The 20,657-nt window shown below is 41.8% G+C and overlaps 2 protein-coding genes across 4 annotated transcripts in view; both read left to right on the forward strand.

Annotated features, from left to right (window-relative positions):
• The window catches only part of LOC121556089 (CD276 antigen), a 149,723-nt gene that overhangs the window by 59,131 nt on the left and 69,935 nt on the right, over positions 1–20,657 (forward strand). The window lies entirely within an intron of this gene.
• On the forward strand, positions 274–7,872 carry LOC121556054 (CD276 antigen-like). 3 transcript variants are annotated; one of them, XM_041869911.2, is made up of 6 exons: positions 274–402; positions 3,070–3,138; positions 4,858–4,930; positions 5,712–6,065; positions 6,261–6,551; positions 7,072–7,872. In XM_041869911.2, exons 2-6 carry the CDS (start codon positions 3,121–3,123, stop codon positions 7,257–7,259), a joined length of 924 nt encoding a protein of 307 aa, XP_041725845.2. In that variant the 5' UTR covers positions 274–402; positions 3,070–3,120; the 3' UTR covers positions 7,260–7,872. The 3 variants fall into 3 exon arrangements, 2 of the variants coding, with proteins under 2 accessions (XP_041725845.2, XP_041725846.2); XR_005998072.2 differs by lacking the exon at positions 3,070–3,138 and having other exon boundaries at positions 5,712–6,071; XM_041869912.2 differs by lacking the exon at positions 3,070–3,138.

The following is a 20,657-nucleotide window of genomic DNA, read 5'->3' on the forward strand; positions in this document are numbered from 1 at the left end:
GCCAAATCATGTCCATATCATCCTAAAGTAGCAAAAACAATTTCTGTAACTCAAGTGGATTATTTATCTTTAGGCTCCCCTAATGGTATATACTGTATATAACAAGTGTACAGCTATCTAACTTTTTATAAATTACGAAATATTAGATACATTTACCTCAGAATCGTTTTGTTAGTGTAGTGCCAGCCAGGGAAGGGTTGGATTTTTTTTGGAGACATAAAGTGGTTTCTATGACAATAAAACCGGGAGCTAGTTATCCCACTTTACCCTACGTTTACATCGCGCGGTACAAAACATGGATGTAATATCTTCCTGAATTTCCTCTGGTTTTTGTAGAACCACCTGCAACTGAACATTTTTAAGATACACGAATCGAGAACGAGGAAGAATCGCCAAGATAAGGTTTTAAATGAAAAATATATTACGGCGTTTTCTATTAGCCAAGCTGTAACGTCGACTATTATGGAGTCATCACATTGTTTTGCCCGAATGGAACACTCGGGTGGGGAGTTATATGCAGGCTATCTAGCTAGTTAGCCATTATATCAAACACAAACAAGACACAGGCAGTCTAAATAGCGATTTAATGTTATTTTTTCACCATCATTGCGAACATTGGCATTGTCAAAGCAGGGTGCAGACAAGAAGTCAGTGTTCTTTTTCAGCTACTCAGGCAACGATAGCATGGCAGCATAACTATAAAGATGACATCATCACAAGTGTACACGTATAGTTAAAACGCAGATTGTTTTGCTCCAATTCAATGTGTAACTGCAATATCCTTAGTTCAACAGACAAAGTTTTAGCCTATCAGCGTCCGAAATTAGCCTACAAAATGTATTTATTTTTGGAATGTTCGTTTAAATAGGAGCTGGGTTTTTAATTCTGCTGTTTAGAAATGAGACCGAGGTTTAGGCTACATCCAGGGCCGGTCCTTGCTGTTATTTTATGAATGCCCATCTACAGTGGGGGAAAAAAGTATTTAGTCAGCCACCAATTGTGCAAGTTCTCTAACTTAAAAAGATGAGAGAGGCCTGTCAATTTCATCATAGGTACACGTCAACTATGACAGACAAAATGAGAAAAAAAATAATCCAGAAAATCACATTGTAGGATTTTTAATGAATTTATTTGCAAATTATGGTGGAAAATAAGTATTTGGTCAATAACAAAAGTTTCTCAATACTTTGTTATATACCCTTTGTTGGCAATGACACAGGTCAAACGTTTTCTGTAAGTCTTCACAAGGTTTTCACACACTGTTGCTGGTATTTTGGCCCATTCCTCCATGCAGATCTCCTCTAGAGCAGTGATGTTTTGGGGCTGTCGTTGGGCAACACGGACTTTCAACTCCCTCCAAATATTTTCTATGGGGTTGAGATCTGGAGACTGGCTAGGCCACTCCAGGACCTTGAAATGCTTCTTACGAAGCCACTCCTTCGTTGCCTGGGCGGTGTGTTTGGGATCATTGTCATGCTGAAAGACCCAGCCACGTTTCATCTTCAATGCCCTTGCTGATGGAAGGAGGTTTTCACTCAAAATCTCACGATACATGGCCCCATTCATTCTTTCCTTTACACGGATCAGTCGTCCTGGTCCCTTTGCAGAAAAACAGCCCCAAAGCATGATGTTTCCACCCTCATGCTTCACAGTAGGTATGGTGTTCTTTGGATGCAACTCAGCATTCTTTGTCCTCCAAACACGATCGAGTTGAGTTTTTACCAAAAAGTTCTATTTTGGTTTCATCTGACCATATGACATTCTCCCAATCCTCTTCTGGATCATCCAAATGCACTCTAGCAAACTTCAGACGGGCCTGGACATGTACTGGCTTAAGCAGGGGGACACGTCTGGCACTGCAGGATTTGAGTCCCTGGCGGCGTAGTGTGTTACTGATGGTAGGCTTTGTTACTTTGGTCCCAGCTCTCTGCAGGTCATTCACTAGGTCCCCCCGTGTGGTTCTGGGATTTTTGCTCACCGTTCTTGTGATCATTTTGACCCCACGGGGTGAGATCTTGTGTGGAGCCCCAGATCGAGGGAGATTATCAGTGGTCTTGTATGTCTTCCATTTCCTAATAATTGCTCCCACAGTTGATTTCTTCAAACCAAGCTGCTTACCTATTGCAGATTCAGTCTTCCCAGCCTGGTGCAGGTCTACAATTTTGTTTCTGGTGTCCTTTGACAGCTCTTTGGTCTTGGCCATAGTGGAGTTTGGAGTGTGACTGTTTGAGGTTGTGGACAGGTGTCTTTTATACTGATAACAAATTCAAACAGGTGCCATTAATACAGGTAACGAGTGGAGGACAGAGGAGCCTCTTAAAGAAGAAGTTACAGGTCTGTGAGAGCCAGAAATCTTGCTTGTTTGTAGGTGACCAAATACTTATTTTCCACCATAATTTGCAGATAAATTCATAAGAAATCCTACAATATGATTTTCTGGAATTTTTTTCCTCAATTTGTCTGTCATAGTTGACGTGTACCTATGATGAAAATTACAGGCCTCTCTCATCTTTTTAAGTGGGAGAACTTGCACAATTGGTGGCTGACTAAATACTTTTTTCCCCCACTGTATGTGGTTAGCCTACCGTTTGTAAAAGACCAAAAAACGACATCGGCACAGGACCAAAACATTTATTAAAAAAACGTTTGCTCGTGCTTACTGTGGTGTAGCCTACCATGTCGGCCCACAATGGAATTTTATGAATGCCCATTCATGTGGTAGGCCTACCATTTGTTAAACATGCCATTGCATTGGCTTTATTAGTCCTGATTCCTGTGACTAATCAATTTCGTTATTTAAACTCTGTATCAGCTACCCAACATTAACAGGAGTTATCACGAGCCTATTTGCAATGTGTTTACACAGCACAAAATGATTGCTATGATCAGCTTGTCAAAAAATTGACGGAAACAAACTTGAAACCACTGATCATGACAATGGGGTGAAACTCCTGGACAACAGTTGTGATTGTCCATTCCATATTGTCCATTTTACTTTGACCTGTCCTGTTTTTAGGATATGTTTGTTAACATGACAGCGCACATTTAATTTGATTGAGCCCCATTTAGGTTAGGCTATTTGATCGGAGAAACCAGCCTGTAGGCTACAGAAGAGGACGCATGCAGTGCATTAGCAAAGTATTCAGACTCCTTGACTTTTTCCACATTTTGTTACATTACAGCCTTATTCTAAAATGGATTTTAAAAAATCTCATCAGTCTACACACAATACCACATAATGACAAAGCAAAACTGTTTTTTAGGAATTTTAGCAAATCTATTAAAAATAGCAAATCTGAAATATTACATTTAAATAACTATTCAGACCCTTTACTCAGTACTTTGTTGAAGCACCTTTGGCAGCAATTACAGCCTCGAGTCTTCTTGGGTATGACGCTACGAGCTTGGCACACCTGTATTTGGGGAGTTTCTCCCATTCTTCTCTGCAGATCCTATCAAGCTCTGTCAGGTTGGATGGGGAGCGTCGCTGCACAGCTATTTTCAGGTCTCTCCAGAGATGTTCAATCAGGTTCAAGTCCGGGCTCTGGCTGGGCCACTTAAAGACATTCAGGGACTTGTCCCGACGCCACTCCTGCGTTGTCTTGGCTGTGTACTTAGGGTTGTTGTCCGCTCTGGAGCAGGTTTTCATCAAGGAACTCTCAGTGCTTTGCTCTGCTCATCTTTCCCTCGATCCTGACTAGACTCCCAGTCCCTGTCACTGAAAAACATCCCCACAGTATGATGCTGCCACCACCATGCTTCACCGTAGGGATAGTGACAGATTTCCTCCAGACATGATGCTTGGCATTCAGGCCAAAGAGTTCAATCTTAGTTTCATCAGACCAGAGAATCTTGTTTCTCATGGTCTGAGAGTCCTTTAGGTGCCTTTTGGCAAACTCCAAGCAGGTTGTCATGTGCCTTTTACTGAGGAGTGGCTTCCGTCTGACCTCTCTACCATAAAGGCCTGATTGGTGGAGTGCTGCAGAGATGGTTGTCTTTCTGGAAGGTTCTCCCATCTCCACAGAGGAACTCTGGAGCTCTGTCAGAGTGACCATCGGGTACTTGGTCACCTCCCTGACCAAGGCCCTTCTCCCCCGATTGCACAGTTTGGCCGGGCGGCCAGCTCTAGAAAGAGTCTTGGTGGTTCCAAACTTCTTCCATTTAAGAATGATGGAGGCCACTGTGTTCTTGGGACCTTCAATGCTGCAGACATTTTTTGGTACCCTTCCCCAGATTCCTTCGACCTCATGGCTTGGTTTTTGCTCTGACATGCACTGTTAAATGTGGGACCTTACATAGACCGGTGTGTGCCTTTCCAAATCATGTCCAATTAATTAAATTGACCACAGGTGGACTCCAAGCAAGTTGTAGAAACATCTCAAGGATGATCAATGTTAATGTGTGCACAAAATTAGAGCGAAATAAGCTTTATGTGTGTATGGAAAATGTCAGGGATCTTTTATTTCAGCTCATAAAACATGGGATCAACACTTTACATGTTGCGTTTTATATTTTTGTTCAGTAAAATAAAAACTACTACTAGAACTACTGTCATCTTGTGAAACACATCAATAATAGAAATACAATGTATACAATTTATCCATTTTTACCCTTCTTAATTATCCATTAGTAGTCATTTCTGGGGATTTGTTGTGTAGTTAGTTAGCCAACCTCTTTACACTTTTCACCCACATAACTGAAAAAGTTGAAATAGGCGTACTTCATCAGTTATCATGAATCTTGGTACGTCTGACTGAGACAAGAATAGCCATGTATGTTGTAACTTAAGGCATGTAGTATTTTCAATATATGGATGTGATCCACATTGTTTTTCACATGTTAGCTTTCTTTTTACAGGTCTACTCAAAAGTGTGTGGGATGAAAAGACAAGGCATCTCAAAGTTTATTTCGGTGTCACTGCTTTTCTCAGGTAGCTAGTTATTATATTCCATCATCTTATCATGTGTAAACATGCAGGGTGTATCAAGGATGTATTCATTAGAGCACACAGTAGCAAGACATTTTGCACCATTGCACGTAGGTCCCTCCCTGTTCTGTTTGCTTCTGTTTGCTGCAGTTTGGTTCCTAGTGAATACATCCCAGGTATGGCCGTGCTGCAGTTTAGCTTACAGAGTTGAACGTAAACTCGTCAATACCATCATAACTAGATGATGCCCATAGTATGTATCCGTCATATAATATGTTTTTAACCTCTAAATATTCTAAATATTCATACTATATGTTTAACCTCTAAATATTCCATTTTAATCCAGTTGGAGCATACTAACAGGGGCTCTTCATGCGGTAATTCTAATATACTGTAAATCTACGTCACAAAACCCACAGTTTGGATCGCTGAGTAAACATTTTCTGTACTTCAATGATGACTTTGTTATAAGACAACCCTATGTGGCTAAGCATTTCCACAGTCACGGTTGTAGTGTAGATAAAGGGTGTAGATTGTCACTGTGGCTTTGCAGCTACAACAGAAACAGAATATTCATCACATTCTCATACTAAAAATGAGGAACCAAATTAAGTTGCAAAATGAATTTGTATACTAACATTTAATAAATCATTATTTAGAATGTTGGTTTTACAACAACAGTCACCAAGAAGCTCAAAGGTATCACAGTATCTTTGGTGATATAATAAAAGAGAATTGAAGTTTCTCCCTAATCTATGGCTGTATTGTCTGTCTCCTTCCTTAGCGATTATTGAGGTTCAGTTCCTTATTTCACCTATGGGAGTGACAGCTCCGGGCAGTGACATCACCCTTAGCTGCTATTTCCATCCGTCTAAAAACCTGAACCTCAACAATGTGATTGTCAACTGGCAGCATGGAGAATCAGAGGTGGTCCACAGCTATTACTATGGGAGAGATCAGCTGGAAAGACAGAGTGTTATTTACAAGGGACGCACTCATCTGTTTGAAGACCAAATCGCTGTGGGAAATGCCTCACTTAGACTGAGTGGTGTGCAGCCGAGTGACCAGGGCCAATACACCTGTGATGTGACAGATAAACAGGGAAGCACCAAGGAAAAGCTACTACTTTTAGTGGCAGGTTAGAGTATGTATTTTTGTCCATTCAGATTTTTCAGAAATCTTGCATCTATGGGGGATTAAAAGACAAATAAGTATTAAGCTACCTGCACAAAATCAGCTCATAGTCATCTACTTGTCTAAAGCCTTTTGCAGTCAGAATTCTCCTATGTTAAGAGTTTAATGTGAGTATTGTTGTTGTTTTTGTTTACCCTAGCCCCCTTCAAGGAGCCCCAGCTCTCTGTACAGTCATCCTGTGACAGCTTCTTCATTACCCTCAACTCCTCCCAGGGTTTCCCCCAGCCTAATGTGTGGTGGACAGACTCCATTGGAGGAGATATCTCCAATCAGAGCCACAGCCGTATTGGCCTGGACAGCAGGGGGCGCTATGAGGTCCACAGCTCCATGGAGGTCAGGCCAAACAGTACACTCACCATCATTGCTGAAATGAGACTGGATGTTCTCAATCAAAGCTTCACCCGCTCACTCACCCTCCACCCACTCCCAGGTAATGTTGTGACCTACCAACAGGTTTAGGGGTAGAGCAATGTGACCAAGTATGGATCACTGATTTAGTGATGAAATATTAAACCATTGCATAATCACTAAGGGCTAAACCCTGACGAGATAGTGTGTTACTCTTACACAAAGTCTGCAATGTATGAATTCTAGACACAATTTGTAGTCAAACACACCCATCTTAAATAAGGATTTGACATTTCAAATGAGTCATATGAGCATTGTGTATAGATGTACTGCATGCAAGAATAACACCATTTCCACAGGGGGCCAGTATGAAATATGTATGCACTCAATAATTGTAAGTCGCTCTGGATAAAAGCGTCTGCTAAATGACTAAAATGTAAATTGGATCACTAAAAATACCATTGTAGAGTGCAACTTCCCATGAGAGGAACTGTTCGCAATGACCTCAATGAAATGTTCAGTGACCAGGCAGTACTACTAGAGGAAGAGGTATTTGGGAGGTGAAGCTGAAAGCCTGTCTCTTTCTCTCTTCTCTTCTACAGAATGCTGTGAGGTGCCTCTTGCAACCAGGGGCAGACCGGCTTTGGTATTATTAGGGATAGTTCTCTTGGCAGGATTAGCAATGTCACTCATTTTGTACTACAGACACAAGCCTGAAACACACCAACACCAGATGGTCCCACGTGATGATACAACAGGACAAGATGAGGCTCATGAAACAGAGACTTGATACGTCATGACAGAATACTAGTTTGAGAAGTCTAAGCTTACAGGACTGTGTTTCAATGTCACAAATATAGGTGTGTTGCTGCCTTTGAAAAATGTCCACACATTAATTCTGATAATTCAAACTAAAGAAACAAACAGCATGGTAAACATTGGCTGGTATGGTCAAAATACTGTGTCCTGCCATTCCAGTCACTCCCAGTAGGCCTTGGAGCATGTATGCCTTTTAACTGTATTCCCGATCGGCCTGTAGAGGGGGTACACACACTTGACAGGGGTTAGTGGCAAACACACATACAATAGAAATTCTTCATGAATTGGAAACATAAGAAGGAATTCCCCTCGACCATGCACCAAAAAATAAATTATAATAATATAATAATCCCATTGACCCCCATTGTAAAAGAGCCAACCTCGTCATCGATTTTTAGATATACAGAAATAACAAAAAATGACAAAGCTGCTGTGTTATTCAATGTACATGTAACCAGGTCAAAAATCCAAACATACGGTTCGCAATGGTGCAACTTAGAGCCCTGTGGCTATTCAAATCAAATGTTATTTGGTCGCATACACAGGTTTAGCAGATGTTATTGCGGGTGTAGCGAAATTATTGTGTTCCTCGCACCAACAGTGCAGTAATATCTAACAATACACACACATCTAAAAGTGAAATAATGGAATTAAGAAATATATAAATATTAGGACGAGCAATGTCGTAGTCTGGAGTGTATATATATATATATATATATATATTTATATATACAGTACCAGTAAAAAGTGTGTACACACCTACTCATTCCAGGGTTTTTCTTTATTTTTACTATTTTCTACATTGTAGAATAATAGTGAAGACATCAAAACTATGAAATAACACATATGGAATCATGTAGTAACCAAAACAAGTGTTAAACAAATCAAAACATATTTTATATTAAAGTAGCCACCCTTTGCCCTGATGACAACTTTGCACACTCTTGGCATTCTCTCAACATGCTTCATGCATTTTAATTAACAGGTGTGCCTTGTTAAAAGTTAATTTGTGGAATTTCTTTCCTTCTTAATGCATTTGAGGCAATCATTTGTGTTGTGACAAGGTAGGACTGCCACAGGAAAAGAAGACCCAGAGTTACCTCTGCTGCAGAGAATAAGTTCATTAGAGTAACTGCACCTCAGATTGCAGCCCAAATAAATGCTTCACAGAGTTCAAGTAACAGACACATCTCAACATCAACTGTTCAGAGGAGACTGCGTGAATCAGGCCTTCATGGTCGAATTGCTGCAAAGAAACCACTACTAAAGGACACCAATAATAAGAAGAGACTTGCTTGGGCCAAGAAACATGAGCAATGGACATTAGACTGGTGGAAATCTGTCCTTTGGTCTGATGAGTCCAAATTTGAGATTTTTGGTTCCAACCGCCGTGTCTTTGTGAGACACAGAGTAGGTGAACGGATGATCTCCACATGTGTGGTTCCCACCGTGAAGCATGGAGAAGGAGGTATGATGGTGTGGGGGTGCTTTGCTGGTGAAACTGTCAGTGATTTATTTAGAATTCAAGGCACACTTAACCAGCATGGCTACCACAGCATTCTGCAGCAATACACCATCCCATCTGGTTTTGCGCTTAGTGGGACTATCATTTGTTTTTCAACAATGACCCAAAACACACCTCCAGGCTGTGTAATGGCTATTTGACCAAGAAGGAGAGTGATGGAGTGCTGCATCAGATGACCTGGCCTCCACAATCACCCGACCTCAACCCAATTGAGATGGTTTGGGATGAGTTGGACTGCAGAGTGAAGGAAAAGCAGCCAACAAGTGCTCAGCATATATGGGAAGTCCTTCAAGACTGTTGGAAAAGCATTCCAGGTGAAGCTGGTTGAGAGAATGCCAAGAGTGTGCAAAGCAGTCATCAAGAGAAAGGGTGTCTACTTTGAAGAATCTCAAATATAAATATATTTTGGATTTGATTAACACTTTTTTGGTTACTACATGATTCCATATGTGTTGTTTCATACTTTTCTACAATGTAGAAAATTTTAAAAATAAAGATAAACCCTGGAATGAGTAGGTGTGTCCAAACTTTTGACTGGTACTGTATATATGTACAGTGGGGAGAACAAGTATTTGATACACTGCCGATTTTGCAGGTTTTCCTACTTACAAAGCATGTAGAGGTCTGTAATTTTTATCTTAGGTACACTTCAACTGTGAGAGACGGAATCTAAAAATCCAGAAAATCACATTGTATGATTTTTAAGTAATTAATCTGCATTTTATTGCATGACATAAGTATTTGATACATCAGAAAAGCAGAACTTAATATTTGGTACAGAAACCTTTGTTTGCAATTACAGAGATCATACGTTTCCAGTAGGTCTTGACCAGGTTTGCACACACTGCAGCAGGGATTTTGTCCCACTCCTCCATACAGACCTTCTCCAGATCCTTCAGGTTTCGGGGCTGTCGCTGGGCAATATGGACTTTCAGCTCCCTCCAAATATTTTCTATTGGGTTCAGGTCTGGAGACTGGCTAGGCCACTCCAGGACCTTGAGATGCTTCTTACGGAGCCACTCCTTAGTTGCCCTGGCTGTGTGTTTTGGGTCGTTGTCATGCTGGAAGACCCAGCCACGACCCATCTTCAATGCTCTTACTGAGGGAAGGAGGTTGTTGGCCAAGATCTCATGATACATGGCCCCATCCATCCTCCCCTCAATACGGTGCAGTCGTCCTGTCCCCTTTGCAGAAAAGCATCCACAAAGAATGATCTTTCCACCTCCATGCTTCACGGTTGGGATGGTGTTCTTGGAGTTGTACTCATCCTTCTTCTTCCTCCAAAAACGGCGAGTGGCGTTTAGACCAAAAAGCTCTATTTTTGTCTCATCAGACCACATGACCTTCTCACATTCCTCCTCTGGATCATCCAGATGGTCATTGGCAAACTTCAGACGGGCCTGGACATGCGCTGGCTTGAGCAGGGGGACCTTGCGTGCGCTGCAGGATTTTAATCCATGACGGCGTAGTGTGTTACTAATGGTTTTCTTTGAGACTGTGGTCCCAGCTCTCTTCAGGTCATTGACCAGGTCCTGCCGTGTAGTTCTGGGCTGATCCCTCACCTTCCTCATGATCATTGATGCCCCACGAGGTGAGCTCTTGCATGGAGCCCCAGACCGAGGGTGATTGACCGTCATCTTGAACTTCTTCCATTTTCTAATAATTGCGCCAACAGTTGTTGCCTTCTCACCAAGCTGCTTGTCTATTGTCCTGTAGCCCATCCCAGCCTTGTGCAGGTCTACAATTTTATCCCTGATGTCCTTACACAGCTCTCTGGTCTTGGCCATTGTGGAGAGGTTGGAGTCTGTTTGATTGAGTGTGTGGACAGGTGTCTTTTATACAGGTAATGAGTTCAAACAGGTGCAGTTAATACAGGTAAGAAGTGGAGAACAGGAGGGCTTCTTAAAGAAAAACTAACAGGTCTGTGAGAGCCGGAATTCTTACTGGTTGGTAGGTGATCAAATACTTATGTCATGCAATAAAATGCAAATTAATTACTTAAAAATCATACAATGTGATTTTCTGGATTTTTACAGACCTCTACATGCTTTGTAAGTAGGAAAACCTGCAAAATCGGCAGTGTATCATATACTTATCCCACTGTATATGTGATGGGATGTATAGACATTATGGACAGTATGTGGATAGATATACTATATATATCTGAAGAATACGTGGATAGAATAGTATATGTACAGCAACAGTTGAATAGGATGGCCTTGACTAGAATACAGTATATACATATGAAATGTGTAAAACAGTATGTAAACATTATTAAAGTGACCAGTGTTCCATTATTAAAGTGACCCGTGTTCCATGTCTACAGTGCCTTCGGAAAGTATTCAGATCCCTTGACTTTTTCCACATGCTGTTACGTTACAGCCTTATTCTAAAATTGATTAAATAAAGACAATTCCTCAGCAATCTACACACAATACCCCATAATGACAAAGCGAAAACATGTTTTTATAAATTTTTGCAAATGTATAAAATACAAACAACAGAAATACCTTATTTAAATAAGTATTCAGAGCCTTTGCTATGAGACTCAAAATTGAGCTCAGTGGCATCCTGTTTCCATTGATCATCCTTGAGATGGTTCTAGAACTTGATTGGAGTCCACCTGTGGTAAATTCAATTGATTGGACATGATTTGGAAAGGCACACACCTGTCTATATAAGGTCCCACAATTGACAGTGCATGTCAGAGCAAAAACCAAGCCATGTGGTCGAAGGAATTGTCCGCGAGACAGGATTGTATCGAGCCACAGATCTGGGGAGGGGTACCAAAAAGCATTTAAGGTCCCCAAGAGCACAGTGGCCTCCACCATTCTTAAATGGAAGAAGTTTGGAACCACCAAGACTCTTCCTAGAGCTGGCCGCCCGGCCAAACTGAGCAATCAGGGGAGAAAGGCCCTGTTCAGGGAGGTGACCAAGAACCCGATGGTCACTCTGACAGAACTCCAGAGTTACTCTGTGGAGATGGGAGAACCTTCCAGAAGGACAACCATCTCTGCAGCACTCCACCAATCAGGCCTTTATGGTAGAGTGGCCAGACGCAAGCCACTCCTCAGTAAAAAGTACATGACAGCCCGCTTGGAGTTTGCCAAAAGGCACCTAAAGACTCTCAGACCATGAGAAACAAAATTCTCTGGTCTGATGAAACCAAGATTGAACTCTTTGGCCTGAATGCCAAGCGTCACGTCTGGAGGAAACCTGGCACCATCCCTACGGCGTAGCATGGTGGTGGCAGCATCATGCTGTGGGGATGTTTTTCAGCGGCAGGGACTGGGAGACTAGTCAGGATCGAGAAAAAGATGAACAGAGCAAAGTACAGAGAAATCCTTGATGAAAACCTGCTCAGGACCTCAGACTGGGGTGAAGGTTCACCTTCCAACAGGACAACGACCCTAAGCACACAGCCAAGACAACACAGGAGTGGCTTCGGGACAAGTCTCTGAATGTCCTTGAGTGGCCCAGCCAGAGCCCAGACTTGAACCCAATCGAACATCTCTGGAGAGACCTGAAAATAGCTGTGCAGGAATGCTCCCCATCCAACCTGACAGGGCTTGAGAGGATCTGCAGAGAGGAACGGGAGAAACTCCCCAAATACAAGTGTGCCAAGCTTGTAGCGTCATACCCAAGAAGACTCGAGGCTGTAATCACTGCCAAAGGTGCTTCAACAAAGTACAGAGTAAAGGGTCTGAATACTTATTTTTTATACATTTCCTAACATTTCTAAAAACCTGTTTTTGCTTTGTCATCATGGGGTATTGTGAGTAGATTGATAAGAAAAAACTAAACAATTTAATCCATTTTAGAATAAGGTTGTAACGTAACAAAATGTGGAAAAAGTCTAGGGGTCTGAATATTTTCAGAATGCACTGTGTGTACACAGGGCAGCAACAGTGATTACGTTTAGGGCAGGGTACTGGGTGGAGACAAGCTAGTGATGGCTATTTAATAGTCTGATGGCCTTGAGATAGAAGCTGTTTTTCAGTCTCTCAGTCCCAGCTTTGAGGCACCTATACTAACCTCACCTTCTGGATGATAGTGGGGTGAACAGGCCTTGGCTCGGTTGGCTGAGGTCCTTGATGATCTTCTTGGCCTTCCTGTGACACCGGGTGCTGTAGATGTCCTAAAGGGCAGGCAGTGTGCTCCCGGTGATGTGTTGGGCTGACCGCACCACCCTCTGGAGAGCCCTGCAGTTGCGGATGGTGCAGTTGCCTTACCAGGCGGTGATACAGCCTGACAGGATGCTCTCAATGGTGCATCTGTAAAAGTTTGTGAGGGTCTTAGGGGCCAAGCTAAATTTATTCAGCCTCCTGAGGTTGAAGAGGCGCTGTTGCACTTTCTTCATCACACTGTCTGTGTGAGTGGACCATTTCAGATTGTCAGTGATGTGTACGCAGAGGAACTTGAATCTTTTCACCTTCTCCATTGCGGCCCCGTTGATGTGGATGGGGGCGTGCTCCCTCTGCTGTCTCCTGAAGTCCACGATCAGCTCCTTCGTTTTGTTGACGTTGAAGGAGAGGTTATTTTCCCGGCAGCACTCCGCCAGGGCCCTCACCTCCTCCCTGTAGGCTGTCTCGTCATTGTTGGTAATCAGGCCTATCACTGTTGTGTCATCTGCAAACTAGATGATTGAGTTGGAGGGGTGCGTGGCCACGCAGTCATGGGTAAAGGAGGGGGCTGAGCACTTACCCTTGTGGGGCCCCTGTGTTGAGGATCAGCGTAGTGGGAAATGTGGGGACACAGTGTCCAAGTAAGCTACACGTAGCTATGTATTTGGAAAACATTTCATAACAGGTAAGACATTTAACTCGTTTAGTATAGTCCACTCACTACTTGTAGCAGTATAATCCATTTGTTTGTGTTGTTGGTCTTGGCTGGTAGGTAGCTAGCTAGCACTCACTTACTCACGTGGCTGCTAGCACGTCATGAAAAGGAGCATGAGGGAAGTCCATAGAGATAGATAGAGGACTCATCTTTGTATCTGTGCCATTATAGAATCTGTGACAGCATGGGCAACACCATTGAGAAAATCTCCATTTTGAAGTAGTACATTTTCTTCTTCACGATTGGCTGATCCCTCCTGTTGACCCTACTAGTAGTTCTGTTGTGATAATAACGTTAGTTGTGTTGTGTCAGAGTTAAGGGCCATCCACCAAGCCAATAACTAAAATTAGAACTATAATGATAAACTATAGGCTGCATACGATCAAAGCATCCTACTGCATGCTGCCTATTAATAAGGTGGTAACACAAGACCATTCATGAGGTCTCTAACTGGTTCAGACCATTCAGTGCTTTCAGGGTGTGTTCATTGTCCTAGTGACAACTGCAATTCATACTTTAATGTACATGTAGGCCTAATGAAAAATAATATAGTAACTCGTATTTAAATGTAGCAATTCAACAACAAACACCATTTAGCCTGCACGTCTTTTACAGCATGTCATTGCCTCATTGCTCGTGGTTTGCAAGTGATTTTCCATTTTTATAATGGATGTCAATTCCTTTGGGTCTTCTTTTTCAATGTGCTCATCTCTCTGTATGTCCTGTGCAACTATAGTGAGCTCCAAAAGTATTGGAACAGTGACACATTTCTTTTGTCTCTGTACTCCTGTACTTTGGATTTGAAATGACACAATGACTGTGGGGTAAAAGTACAGACTGTCATCTTTAATTTGAGGGTACCATTTAGAAATTACAGCACTTTTTGTACATAGTCCCCCCATTTTACCCTTGTACTTTTACACCTTGTAGAGTCAATGCCCAGACGAATTGAGGTTGTTCTGAGAGCAAAGGGGGGTCCAACTCAATATTAGGATGGTGTTACTAATGTTTTGTACACTCAGTGTATATTCTGCAGTGCTACCAGGCTATTTTGCAATACTTCAACCACCAGAAAGGCTGAAACACACATTGAAATTGGTAGGAAACATCCATCTGGGAAGTGTGATCACTTTCAGGAGGGTATGGAGACAGTGGAACACGTTCTATTTCAGTGCCAGCACTATGAGAGGGAAAGGGATAGATTATTATTAAATTCAAGATGTAATGGTGTTGAAGAGAAGTTTAATTGTATTGTCAAGACAACCTTCATGTGACGTGGTATTTAATTGTGTGTTTCATTTCCTTAGGGAGACAAGATTAATTGGTAGGATTTAGACCCTGTACACACTCCAGTCCAGGTGGTGGCGGTAATGCACCTTTAAAGTTGGTTGCCAACCTCTTTATAAAAGCCACAGAAGAAGAAAGAAAGAGAGTTGGGACTTTCCTTCACAATCTGCTGTACTTTCTTTGTTCCTTATTCTCGACACATGGGGTACACGCTAATATTTCATTCATTCACTCAAATGTTTAACAAAGTTTAGAAACTAAGGGGTGTATGTATAATTGGATCCCCATGCTTAATAGGCTCTATAATGCATAATATAGGATAAATGAAATACAGGATAAAGTCAGTCCATGGATTATTAGAAGCAGAATTCAAAGAGTATGTGTCTCTTTTTGTCTTTCAGGCTGCATGTGGTCTCTGTACTGTTTATTATCAGTAAGTGAAAACTAAGTGTTACCATATGGTGTGTATGGACTAGTAGTAGGTCCTATGTCAATCGTTTACAAATACCTTTTTAAGTCATTCTTAAACAAATTGGATCCCTCATCAATGATCACATTTGTACATTGATTAGTGCATTTCTGTGCAGCACTCAAGTCTGTTATTTGTTTACTGCATATTCAACACTATTTTTGATGAAAATAAATAATAAATGGCCAAACAAGCCCAGGTAAAGAGATATACAGTGCCTATAGAAAGTCTACACCCCGCATGGATTTCTTCACATTCTGTTGTTACAAAGTGGGATTAAAATGGATTTAATTGTAATTTTTATGTCAACGATCTACACAAAATACTCTGCAATGTCAAAGTGGAAGAATAATTCTACTTTCTAAAAAAGATTAATGAAAAATAAAACTGTAATATACTCTTGATTAGATAAGTATTCACCCCCCTGAGTCAATACATGTTAGAAACACCTTTGGCAGCAATTACAGATTCTTCTTGGGTAAGTCTCATAAGAGTAGATTTAAGTCAAAACTGTAATTTGGCCACTCAGGAATATTCACTGTCTTCTTGGTAAGCAACTCCAGTGTAGATTTGGCTTTGTGTTGTAGGTTATTGTCCTGCTGAAAGGTGAATTCCTCTCCTAGTGTCTGGTTTGTAGCAGACTTAAGCAGGTTTTCCTCTAGGATATTGCCTGTGCTTAGCTCCATCACGTTTCCTTTTATACTGAAAAACTCCACAGGCTTTGCGAATGTCAAGCATACCCATACCATGAAGCAGTCCCTACCATGCTTGAAAATAAGGAGGCAGTTACTCAGTGATGTGTTGTGTTGGATTTGTCCCATGTGTATTCTTTTGCCGTGTTTCTTTTTGCAGTAGTACTTTCGTGCTTTGTTGCATACATATGCATGTTTTGGAATACTTTGTATATTTTTATTATTCTTTTCACTGACATCCCTAAGCAGTTTCCTTCCTGTCCTGCAGCTCAGTTCAGAAGAATGACTGTATCTTTGATGTGTCTGGGTTGTTTAATACATCACCCACAGCATAATTATTAACTTGACCATGCTTAAATATATATTCAATGTCTGATTTGTTATTGTTACCCATCTACCAATCACTGCCCTTCTTTATGAGGCTTTCGAAAAGCTCCCTGGCCTTTGTAGTTGAAGCTGTGCTTGAAATTCAGTACTTGACCGACGTACCTTACAGAGTTTCTATGTATTTGGGACAGAGAGGAAGGGGTAGTCATTCAAAAATCAAACAATTATTTCATACAGAGTGAGTCCATTTGACTTATGTGATTTGTTAAGGCAAATGTTACTTCTGAACTAATTTAGGCTTGCCTAAACAAAGGGGGTGAATACTTATGCAATGACTATTCTAGTTATTACATTTTTATTCATTTGTAAAAATGTGTAGAATTGTATTTTCAGTTTTACATAATGGAGTATTTTGTGTAATTCAATGACCAAACATTACAATTAAATATATCAAATCAAATCATATCAAATGTTATTGGTCACATACAGTGCCTTTGCAAAAGTATTCATCCCACTTGGTGTTTTTTTCCTATTTTGTTGCATTACAACCTGTAATTTAAATGGATTTTTATTTGGATTTCATGTAATGGACATACACAAAATAGTCCAAATTGGTGAAGTGAAATAACAAAAATAACTTGTTTCAAAAAATTCTAAAAAATATATAACGGAAAAGTGGTGCGTGCTATGAAGCCCCTAAATAAGATAGGGTGCAACCAATTACCTTCAGAAGTCACATAATTAGTTAAATAAAGTCCACCTGTGTGCAATCTAAGTGTCACATGATCTGTCACATGATCTCAGTATATATACACCTGTTCTGAAAGGCCCCAGAGTCTGCAACACCACTAAGCTAGGGGCACCACCAAGCAAGCGGCACCATGAAGACCAAGGAGCTCTCCAAACAGGTCAGGGACAAAGTTGTGGGGAAGTACAGATCAGGGTTGGGATATAAAAAAAAATCTGAAACTTTGAACATCCCACAGAGCACCATTAAATCCATTATTTAAAAAATGGAAAGAATATGGCACCACAACAGACCTGCCAAGAGAGGGCCGCCCATCAAAACTCACGGACCAGGCAAGGAGGGCATTAATCAGAGAGGCAACAAAGAGACCAAAGATAACCCTGAAGGAGCTGCAAAGCTCCACAGCGGAGATTGGAGTATCTGTCCATAGTACCACTTTAAGCCGTACACTCCACAGAGCTGGGCTTTACAGAAGAGTGGCCAGAAAAAAGCCATTGCTTAAAGAAAAAAATAAGCAAACACGTTTGGTGTTCGCCAAAAGGCATGTGGTAGACTCCCCAAACATATGGAAGAAGGTACTCTGGTCAGATGAGACTAAAATTTAGCTTTTTTGCCATCAAGGAAAATGCTATGTCTGGTGCAAACCCAACACCTCTCATCACCTTGAACTGGACAAATATTTTTTCCTTAATGAGTCGGACGAGAGGGATTTTCTCCAGACACCCGACAGGGCCCTCATCCCCGTCATTCGCAGTAGAAAGAAAAGGAGATATCGCGGAAGGAGATTGGGGTGCTTGGTAAGGAGCTGGCGACGAGGCTAATCTGCCTTTGCCATCGATACTATTGGCCAATTTACAATCGCTTGATAATAAAGTGGACGAACTACAGGCACGAATATCCTACCAAAGGGACATTAAAGACTGTAATATCTTATGTTTCAGCGAGTCGTTGCTGAATGAAGACATGAATAACACACAGCTGGCGGGTTATACACTGTATCGGCAGGATAGAACAGCAGCCTCTGGTAAGACAAGGGGTGGCGGTCTATGTATATTTGTAAACAACAGCTGGTGCACGATATGTAAGGAAGTCTCAAGGTTTTGCTCGCCTGAGGTAGAGTATCTAATGATAAGCTGTAGACCACACTAACTACCAAAGTGAATTATAAGTGAAAAATATCTACTATATTTTTCGTAGCTGTCTATTTACCACCACAAACCGATGCTGGCACTAAGACTGCACTCAATGTACTATATACGGCCATAAGCAAACAGGAAACGCTCATCCAGAGGCGGCGCTCCTAGTGGCCAGGGACTTTAATGCAGAGAAACTTTAATCCGTTTTACCTCATTTCTACCAGCATGTTAAATGTGCAACCAGAGGGGAAAAAAACTCTAGACAACCTTTACTCCACACACAGAGACGCGTACAAAGCATTCCCTCGCCCTCCATTTGGAAAATCTGACCATAATTCTATCCTCATGATTCCTGCTTAAAAGCAAAAACTAAAGCAGGAAGCACCAGTGACTCGGTCAATAAAAAAGTGGTCAGATGAAGCAGATGCTAAGCTATTGAACTGTTTTGCTAGCACTGACTGGAATATGTTCCGGGATTCTTCCGATGGCATTGAGGAGTACACCACATCAGTCACTGGCTTCATCAATAAGTGCATCGATGACGTCGTCCCCACAGTGACCGTACGTACATACCCCAACCAGAAGCCATGGATTACAGGCAACATCCACACTGAGCTAAAGGGTAGAGCTGCCGCTTTCAAGGAGCAGGACTCTAAACCGGAAGCTTATAAGAAATCCTGCTATGCCCTACGTGAATACATATGCACGCACCACTTTTCCATTATTTTTTTATATATTTTTTTGAAACAAGTTATTTTTATAATTTCACTTCACCAATTTGGACTATTTTGTGTATGTCCATTACATGAAATCCAAATAAAAATCAATTTAAATTATAGGTTGTAATACAAAAAAAATGGAAAAACGCCAAGGGGGGTGAATACTTTTGCAAGCCACTGTATAGTGTATTTGGGAAACTGAACGAACTGAATGCAAGCATGCCGGGGAAATACAAAAGTATGTGGACACCCTTTCAAATTAGTGGATACGGCTATTTCAGCCACAGGCCTTGCTGACAGGTGTATAAAATCGAACACACAGCCATGCAATCTCCATAGACAAACATTGGCAGTAGAGCTCAGTGACTTTCAACATGGCACTGTCATAGGATGCCTCCTTTCCAACAAGTCAGTTCATCAAATGTCTGCCCTGGTCAACTGTAAGTGCTGTTATTGTGAAGTGGAAATGTCTAGGAGCAACAGTAGCTCAGCCGCGAAGTGGTAGGCCGCACAAGCTCACAGAATGGGACCGCCAAGTGCTGAAGCGCGTAAAAATCGTCTGTCCTCAGTTGCAACACTCACTACAGAGTTCCAAACTGCCTCCGGAAGCAACGTCAGCACAATAACTGTTTGTCTGGAGCTTCAGGAAATGGGTTTCCATGGCCGAGCAGCCGCACACAAGCCTAAGATCACCATGCGCAATGCCAAGTGTCGGCTGGAGTGGTGTAAAGCTCCAATGGACAAATCTGGGTTTGGCGAATGCCAGGAGAACGCTACCTGCCCCAATGCATAGTGCCAACTGTAACGTTTGGTGGAGGAGGAATAATGGTCTGGGGCTGTTTTTAATGGTTCGGGCTAGGCCCCTTAGTTCCAGTGAAGGGAAATCTTAAAGCTACAGCATACAATGAAATTCTAGACCATTCTGCGCTTCCAACTTTGTGGCAACAGTTTCATGTTTCAGCATGACAATGCCCCTATGCACAACGCAAGGTCCATACAGAAATGGTTTGTCGAGATTAGTGTGGAAGAACTTGACTGGCCTGCTCAGAGCCCTGACCTCAACCCCAATCGAACACCTTTGGGATGAATTGGAACGCCGACTACGAGCCAGGCCTAATCGCCCAACATCAGTGCCTGACCTCACTAATGCTCTTGTGGCTGAATGGAAGCAAGTCCACGCAGCAATGTTTCAACATCATGTGGAAAGCTAGACAGAGGCTGTTATAGAAGCAAAGGGGGGACCAACTCCAAATTAATGCCTATGATTTTGGAATGAGATGTTCGACGAGCAGGTGTCCACATACCTTTGGTAATGTAGTGTATCAATTGCAGCCGGTTTCATAGCGTAGCAGGCTTAACCATTCACCATGGGAATGATTCAAGTGCAACGGTCAAGTGCGGCCTTTTTCCCACGAACTCTGGTAGACTTTTAACTTTTAGATTATAATCATTTTCATTTATATTTTTAAGGGTAACCACATTACAATGATTTTGAGAGACAAAGATGATATAACATACGTTTTGTTTTTTTCTCCAGGGTTTTGAAATTCTCCCGTGACCCCATTTTCATATCAGGCGACCCCACATGGGGTTGCGACCCCTAGTTTGGGAACAGCTGGCCTAGCTT

This window comes from Coregonus clupeaformis, chromosome 17 (assembly GCF_020615455.1).
Source record: "Coregonus clupeaformis isolate EN_2021a chromosome 17, ASM2061545v1, whole genome shotgun sequence".
In the NCBI taxonomy this organism is placed as follows: Eukaryota; Metazoa; Chordata; class Actinopteri; order Salmoniformes; family Salmonidae; genus Coregonus; species Coregonus clupeaformis.

Bases quoted from the DNA above. Each gene is read 5' to 3' on its own strand.
- LOC121556054 (XM_041869911.2), top strand. The intron at 6,066-6,260 runs GTTAGAGTATGT...TGTTTACCCTAG, and splicing joins GCTACTACTTTTAGTGGCAG to CCCCCTTCAAGGAGCCCCAG. The intron at 6,552-7,071 runs GTAATGTTGTGA...TCTCTTCTACAG, and splicing joins CACCCTCCACCCACTCCCAG to AATGCTGTGAGGTGCCTCTT.